Below are 9001 nucleotides of genomic sequence, written 5' to 3' on the forward strand. Positions count from 1 at the left end.
TATTGTCTTCCTGAAATCTTGATCAACATTAGTTTTAGAAAATGAAGAAATGCTGTTCCATTTGGAGAAAAAAAACTATTATCATGATACAAGTATTGTCTTGCAGTTCCCTTTTTCATATTTTCAAATTTCAAGTGTCTTTAAGGGAACTTGGAATAAACTTCAATTTTAGCCGAAGAGGATGTGATTAATTTTTTTTTCACTTTGCAGTGAACTGAAATTAATAAGATGGTCATGTTACTGGCATGAATAGTTTGTCACTGGTCGATGATTGTACGAGGTTGATTGCTTAATATTGATAATCACAGTCATAGTACTTGTGTTTAAGAATATTCTCTGCGTAGTTTTCATTTTTATATTTATTAAAAGCGGATGAAAATATCCTGTGATTATTCACTTGACTGGAATTGTGCATCTGTTCATTCCCTGGACTGTGATCTGTGGGTTGTTCTATTGCTATTTACACTATTTTCATCGAAAACCATGTACCAGATAATTATATTCTACTATGTCACTCAACAGAAGTAGTTTATTTCTGATACCTAAACAGAAACACCAAACATAAATAACAAATATAGTAGTGTAATAAATACTTCAAGTCCAATCCCAAATAGTTAATCTAATGCAGTTCACCTTCGTCCGGTGTCCTGAAACAGCAGTCCAGGCATGATCTTGGCTTTGCATTCTTGTCGTTAGCACGCTTGTGCTTCTTGAAACGCCAGACTAATTGTATGAGAGCTGCTGCCTCTTTGGAAACAGGACGGAAAAGTAATGCACATTTCACGTCATCAGCCTTAAGAGTAAAGGCTTCAACGTCGGTAAGTGCTCGAACGGTTCTGTCTGAGATAGGGAGCTGCTGGTACGAGTTTTCATTCTTAGCCCAGTCTATGAGTTCTTTTCGGCGAACATCGCAATGGTCCTGATGTCTCTGTATAGTGATTGACAATTTCTTGGAGTAGGCCCACGTCTTGCCTTGCAACACAAAGGTCATCACATTAATTGGATCTCCCTCCTGAATAATTACAGTCCTTTCACTAAAGACGACTGGCTTCAGACAACCAAACAGATAGTCCAAAGAGAACTCATCCCAATTTTGAAATTCTTCTACCTTGATATATGAGAATCAGAGTCAGTACAAATACATACAACGAGTATAAAGTTATAGAATATTGAAATGCATTAAGTAATTCTTCTACCTTGATATATGAGAATCAGAGTCAGTACAAATACATACAACGATTATAAAGTTATAGAATATTGAAATACATTAAGTAATTCTTCTACCTTGATATATGAGCATCAGAGTCAATACAAATTTATACAACGATTATAAAGTTATAGAATACTGAAATACATAAATTCTATAACTTTTGTCAAAATCACCCATTTGATGATGGCTCATCAAGAAGCATCATTACTTAATTACACTATTAATTACACATTATCTCACCATCTACTGCGTACTTGTGAAAACTTATGTTTAAGAGTGTAATGGTGTTTTATTAGATCTTATAACTTAATAATTTTCTCAAACTTTAATAAGATTCAAAATCTTGGACCAGATCAGTACTCTCTGTCATTACTCTTTTCCTTAATTATCATTTACTAAGAAGCAAATGATAATAAGATAAAAATGCTTTCGTATTCGGTGCCCTCTTCACAGCATTCAAAAATTGTGTCATTATATGTATTGTTGCTCCTATATGGTTCATATTTACTAATTCATTTGCCATTAATTTTCTAACAATCAAGGACATACAATGAAGAATCATTCTAGATGTTGCTATAAGACGTCAACACAAAAAAATTCTAACAAACTTCCCCCTTCGACATCTTCTGATGAATAACTAATTAATAAGAGGCAGGTACGTAGCTAAGGATTATTATTATCCAGAGAAATAGAAACTCACTTTTCTGAGCAGTTTTCGGCCCATATGGCGTTTTACTTCTTTTTCAGCGTCGAGGGAGAGATCGCTTATAAAACTATCTATGCGAACATCAACGTGTTTGTTTGTCAATTTTTCACGCTTGGCTTTCTTGAACTGCCCTCGGACATTTTGATCACGGGAGATATCCGCATAGTGTTTCGACTGCCTTATCACCTGCCACTTCTGGTTTATCTTCTGTGACCTTGCAATTTCAGTCTGTACATCTAGCCATTAATTAATTTGACCTAAATAATTAACTTGTGTGTTTTCAAATCTAATTAAAACCTATATATATCGTGTTTCATGAGTTAAAAGGATCAAAGTTAATTAAGAGCCCGTGAAGAAAGTTAATTGAGAAATCGAGAAGAAACAGAAAAATGTATGTGACCTGCATCCTTCCAATTAAAAAGACAAACAGAACTACGCCGTAGTTGGTCATGCAAATTGCAAAGATGTTTTCCCCGACATCGTTACTTGTTTCGAGGTTCTGACCAAATGCACTGCAAAAAGTTCAATTCAGTTCATAAGTATTACATACTTGCGTGAGCTTGTTACCTTACATTATTATATAAGTTGCATAATTTTTTCACAGCGGTTTGATGAAAATCCAATAGTTATGGAAATATAAGATAATAAAATCATGTTATTCCCACAACCATTAGATTTTCATTAAATAGTTATCAAAAAATTATGAAACTTACATAATAATGTAGGGTAACTAAAGCCCATAATTGCGTATTTAAATAATGTGCGTGGCCCCGACATTCGTACTCTTTTTATGAGAATAAACAAGATCGAACTTACCTAATGACCAGCCAATAGAAAAGAAATGTTTCATATAACCCCTCTGAAATTTCATTCGAGACCTTAGCAGAAAATATTAGTTAAACCCCCAATGATTTTTTAAATATTTGAGTTGAATAAAAGAGTTCGTTTGAAATAAACCCCTAAAAACGTACCCCTCAATTATTCTGAATTTATAAAAAAATTAAACAGTATTTTTTACTCTCCTTGTTAAACCTTTTAAAAATAATAACAATATCCCTCTTTTACTTTCACATGTCATCTTAATTTAATAAAAAATATGAAATTACTTAATTTTATCATATAAACTTAATTAATCCCTTATGTTATGTATATTATTGGTATTATTTGATGTAGCCCCTTTCAATAAAATGTCTTGGTCTGCATTGGCTAATTAGTGGGTTTTAATAAAATTTAGCACTTACAATATGAATGAAGATACAAAGAAAAGAATAAAAGAGAATTGGGGGAAAAAAAAAGAATACATGGATGCGAAAAGAACTACAAAATAAACCTGCACCAGACTTAGAGAACCTGTAACGGACCTGATCACATGCACAGTAATCATTATCCAAGCCATATAAAAAACAGCAAACCTGAGATTTTGCAAGCCCCATCGTAGACAACGTATCAATTTCTTAGGAAAATCTGTCTCCCCCACAATACCAGACTGAAGAGCATCATTATATATTCCAAAACTATAGCTGGTAGTACTTCCTGTACTTATACGGCAAAAATCATTTAGAAAATTGTAGTCTCTGGAACTTTTATTACAGGAAAAATAACTATGACCGCTGCATCCGGTATGATTTTTGCAGGCTTCCCTCCAGCATTCAGTCGCTTTTTCTATGGCATAATAGTACCATAAGGCTCCAAACATCTGAAAGATAGCTTATCAGAAAAATTAATTTGCAGAGTAGAGGGAAAATCATACATCGACAATTCCAATATCTAAAATTTACATTAAAAAAAGCTAACTGACTCTGCGTATATATGTGTAATAACTGGGCGTTGCTAAAATTCTAGTTTTATTAGAATATGCTTTTCTAAATTACAAAATAGTGAATATCGTAGTTCATGCTTTTCTGATTCCAAAAAATATAATATAAAAATGGTGTTTTTGGAAACTTCTTGTATAAAAATGTAAATTTGAAAATTTTGTAATGTTTTTGGCCTTTAATTTGGCGATCTATATGGTGAAAAAATTGTAATTTCCCAAAAACTATTTCGGTAAAATGATGATACTTTGAACTTACATGACCGCTTTGCAGATAAAGAAGAAGATAGAAGGCAAAAATGGCCCATGTAGCATCGGCAAGTATCCCTGAAACCCGTGTAGCATGTGTGAAGAGAAAGTACGTTCGAATAACCCTTAGCGAATATTGTAAAACAAAGAAGGTCATTGCCGTTGAAAATCCTGGGCCTCTTATTCCAAAAATCACCAAAAAAATCACCAAAACCTGGACGGTTTGTCCTATTAGTTGGTATGGAATAATGGAAATAAATATTTTGAAGGATATTGAATATGAACAAAATTGATTATTTATTTTTGTGCAAAACGATGGTATAGCTGGGGTGACAAATTTTGAAATGACCTGCGAAACTGATTCCAATGGCATGAAAATAATAGTTTGTTCGCGTTGGTGAAAAGGAACACAAATATTTTGTGTTCTGTTCACTTCTTCAGGTTTTAAGTTCCTGTCACGTGAGCCTATTTAATTATGACATAATTAACTATTTGATTAATAATGGTTGTACGACTAGATTTTGGATACAATTGAACTACTTTCTATTTGTATATATTTCAAAATTATCTAGTTATATTAAGACTAGAATTGATTTGAATTTGAGAGGCAGTACTATAAATATCTTAATTAAACAAATATATTAAAAACTTGTAAACAAGTCAAATTTAAAAATATACTTTCAAAGCATATTAAGCATGTGACATAATTATTAATAGACAGGTGGAGTTGGTGTTTGAAATTATTGACAAGATTAATAAAGTATCGAATTCCTATAGCTGAAATTTAACACTACTCACTAACGAAAATTGCCACCCCTAATATCCATGCAAAACATTTAGGGTTATATGTCTAAATACAACTTTAATCCTAGTAAAGGGAAAAATGACATTGAAATCATTATCCTTGACATGAATCGTATGAAGATCTATCTTTTTCACAATCAAAACCACTTTGTGATGTACATATGACAGGAATCACGGAGACTATTACGATATGCACATGGGGGATGGGAAGGATTGAACTACATAATATGTCAATAAACAGAATTTACGTAATTGTAAATTAGATAGTGCCTTTACCTGGGGGATGGGAAGGATGGCCAAACAGTCAATGAGGAAGAGCTTCCGCATTCGTCCCATTGGATCTTCAGGTACTTCTCCTTCTCCCTTTTAAGGCAAAAAAAAAAAAAAGCAAATACTTCGTAGGGAGCAAAGAAGATAACGGAGACTATATTTATATAAATTATGGAAGTTGAAGAAACATCTAGTTAGCGAAAGTAAATTACACCTTGAAAATGGCCTTAAATTTTTCTCTTTGGTTCCCCTTTTCCATATGCAGCTTAGAGTGAGAGATAAAATGGCCCAGCTTAAGGAAATCGAGGACGGAACGGATGACGGTAGCTGTAATCCCCAAGGTTTTGTCCCAGTGAATGCATTTCTTTTCATCATCCAGCACCAGAATGTAGAAGAATAAAGGATCAAGGATGATTGCAGTCACATCAAGGATCATTGCAGTCACATTCATTAGACGATCAATATATTCTTTATCCTTGATTTTTTTAATCCTGCGTATTGCTCTCGCTATCGCTTTACCAGTTTTATGATATAACACAATCATTGTAATCAACAGGTAATAAAGCACTAGCATTATTGTCCCACCAAATATTATAAAGCATAATAGCGCAACACAAAGAAGTATAATACCTAGAAGATTTTTAACGCAAAGAAGTATAATAACTAGAAGATTTTTAAAGCAACCTAAGCATGTAGTTTGTTTTTTATCGGCCGACATCGTTCCAGTACCATGCACTTTAGAATATTGTTCATCTTTTGAACCTGCTTCTGGATCCTGAGACCTGATATGATCGAAACGCAAGTTAAGGTTTTGTCATATTTTTTTCCTTTTTTTTAAATACATATATATCTGTACAGTACAAACAAGCCAATTACGGAAGTCCAACATATTACAGTTGCCAGCAATCAAAACCCAGTTTAAAAAATCACATACTTCCTTGAAAAATAAGGGAAGGAGGCGTAGGGTGGTTGTCGTGGATTTGCATACACTGGAAAAAGGGGAAAATTACCAAATCTGATAGTTGAAAAACAAATTGACTTAATTTAACATTAGTTGACAGTTAACATAAGTTTATCAACATCAAGAAAATTTTCACCAAATAAAATGAGAATTTTGGAGAAGGATTTCAAAATATGAGCAGGAAATTGTTTACTTTCCCAATCAAGGGGGATTTCGGTTGAAAAATATCAAACATGCTGAGCAGATTAAAAAAACATACAAATGGTATAACTTACATATAATTAACAAGCAACAATCCCAAGATATTGATTTCTGCAAATGTGTATAAACTTATTTCGACAGATTAGTGATTTTTTTAGGAAGTAGAAAGTACTTATCTTAATTATGGACAAGAAGAAGATTGAATCAATCAATCATCTATTATTAAAATTGAGATAACATCAAAAAATAGATAAATAAATCACTGTCTCCTATCCTTGCATTTTTTATAAGAACTTTGTTTGCTCTTTTGATTTATAAGGAATTTATCAGCAATATTAATACAAGTTAAGTCCTTTAAAAGACTAGTTCATGGCTTTGTCCAGATAAAATATTTTTCTGTCAGGCCACTGTCATTCCAGATAGCCAAACTACAAATTGACAGTGAAAATAAATTCGTCAGAAAATGAAAGGACACCATAATCACCCGCGTCCAATTTATGTGAAAATTTTCAAACTTAAAGGAAATCTTGTTAGACAGTAATCTGAGAGGTTATGATATGCAAAAGATAAATTAATTAATTAAAAGAAGCAAAATTAATATATCCACAGACCATATATATAGCACGGGAGAATTAAGAATTTGACTATTTGGGTTTATTGCAAAATAGATTTATTAAAATAATACACAAGCACATTCCAACAACTTCTAGATTAGGTTGCACGTATAAATCCCAAAAAGAAAATTTTCACCAAATAAGATGAGAATTTTGGAGTAGGATTAAAAAACATGAGCAGGAAATGGTTTATTTTCCCAATCAAGGGGAATTTTGGTTGAAAAATATCAAACATGCCAATTAAAAAAACTAATAGATGGTATAACTTATATATACCTGACAAGCAAATAATCAAGATATTGATTTCTACAAATGTGTATAAAGTCATTTCGACAGATTAGAGATTCGTTTAGGAAGTAGAAAGTAGTTATTTTAATTATGGACAAGAAGAAGATTGAATCAATCAATCATCTATTATTAAAATTGAGATAAGGAATATATCAGCAACATTAATACAATTTAAGTCCTCTGAAAGACAAGTTCGTGGCTTTGTCCAAATACATTCATTGAAAATTAGAACATTAAGAAAATAGAACTAGCTCCGCGAAAAGTGTAAGCACAAGAGTTACCGTGGTGAAAAAATAATAATAATAATAATAACTAACTTACATGATCAGCAATGAAAAATCCAAGTGAAGAATTAAACTTTGAAATATTTCTGCAAATTTGGCCGAGTAACTTATTGCTTAAAGTGCAGAATTCAATTGCTATTTAAAAGGAGTTGGACTGTATACTTAAAAGACTTTGACTTGGTTGTTCGTCGTCTAGATAACATATTTTTTAGTCGAGTAATGATACAGCCACAAACTCTTGTATAAACTTATTTTGTACAAACTGACGTGACATTAATTTATTGGTTGAATGAAAATATAAATTAATAAAAACAAATCATGTGGGCCAAGTGATATTTAATTCAACCAATCTTATCATGCCACATCAGTTTGTACAAAATAAGTTTGTACAAGAGTTTGTGGCAGTATCATTACTTTTTTTAGTCAGATCACTGTCATTCCAGCTGTCCAAAACACAAAATGACAGTGAAAATTATATTCGTTAAAAAAATGAAAGGATAACATAATCACCCGTGTCCAATTTATGTGAAATTTTTCAAAAAGGTAATCTTGTTGGACAATAATATGAGACTGACAGGTTATGATATGCAATAAATAAATAAATAAAAAGAAGCAAAAATTATTAGATCCATGGACCGTAAGTACCTCGGGACAATTTGATTATTTGGGTTCATTACAAAATAGATTTACTAATAGTATACACTATACACAAGCACAGATGACCATAAACAGATTGCTATAGCCGTACGCTCCAACAACTTGTTTATTAGGTTGTACGTATAATGCATTAGCGTTTCCTCCAACATTTTCCAGTTTCTTCACTAGATTTTTTTATTGAAAACGCAGAAACCCTGGCAATGAAAATGCATTAATGAGAAGTTAAAAAAACGTGAATATATTTTTTGCAAGAAAAGAATTATAAAAAAAAAAAGAAAAATCGACACTTACACTCTTAAAATTTTGAAAACCGATTATATAGACTTATCCTTTTTTAATCATAATACACTTTGAATATAATAACTAAAAAATTGACTTTTAGAATTTTTAATTAATACAAAAATAATATAAAATAATAAAATATATCTAGTAGAGTAGTAATATTAAATTATTTTTTACATTTAAAATTATTAAATTTAATAATATATTTGGATTTATTACAAAGATTTTAAATAAATATTTGAGTTAAATAGATTTTAAAATTAACAAAAATCTCTTAATTAATAATGTTAAAATTGTACATAATATTCAACTCTATGTTTCTATTTATTATTAAAAATTTGCTTTAATATAATAAAATATATCTAATAGATTGTAAATATAAAAATAATTTTTAAATGTATATATTATTTCATTTATTTTAATGTTATTGTAATATATGCGCTTTAAATTTTCTAATTAAGTGTATCATTTTATTTTTCTCCTTTGGCATTAATTTTAAATTTAGCAAACTCATTACGAATTTTTACAGTGAAGTTGATGCAACTCAATTTTTTTCCGATATTATGGGGGATGGTTGTTAAATGTTACATATTTATTAATATATATTGCGAAAAGTGTAAGCACAAGTTCGTGGATCGACCACCGGAAAGCTCGCGACTAGG

At 31.2% G+C, this 9001-nt stretch overlaps 1 protein-coding gene across 1 annotated transcript; it reads right to left on the reverse strand.

Annotated features, from left to right (window-relative positions):
* Nucleotides 1–511: 511 nt before the first annotated feature.
* Nucleotides 512–7507, reverse strand: LOC102626259 (cyclic nucleotide-gated ion channel 1-like). Its single transcript, XM_025092238.2, has 8 exons — nt 7438–7507; nt 5267–5834; nt 5059–5145; nt 3989–4192; nt 3329–3612; nt 2317–2428; nt 1911–2144; nt 512–1108 (listed from the first exon to the last, which is right to left on the reverse strand). Coding segments are annotated over exons 1-8 (1980 nt in total). The 5' UTR covers nt 7440–7507; the 3' UTR covers nt 512–619.
* Between the last annotated feature and the right edge of the window lie 1494 nt (nt 7508–9001).

This window comes from Citrus sinensis, chromosome 9, assembly GCF_022201045.2.
Source record: "Citrus sinensis cultivar Valencia sweet orange chromosome 9, DVS_A1.0, whole genome shotgun sequence".
NCBI lineage: Eukaryota > Viridiplantae > Streptophyta > Magnoliopsida > Sapindales > Rutaceae > Citrus > Citrus sinensis.

Excerpts from the sequence above, each read along its gene's own strand:
- LOC102626259 (XM_025092238.2), bottom strand. Across the intron at positions 2,429-3,328 it reads TGGGGCTTGCAAAATCTCAG|TGCATTTGGTCAGAACCTCG; the intron begins GTTTGCTGTTTT and ends AACTTTTTGCAG. Across the intron at positions 2,145-2,316 it reads TTTTAATTGGAAGGATGCAG|ACTGAAATTGCAAGGTCACA; the intron begins GTCACATACATT and ends CTAGATGTACAG.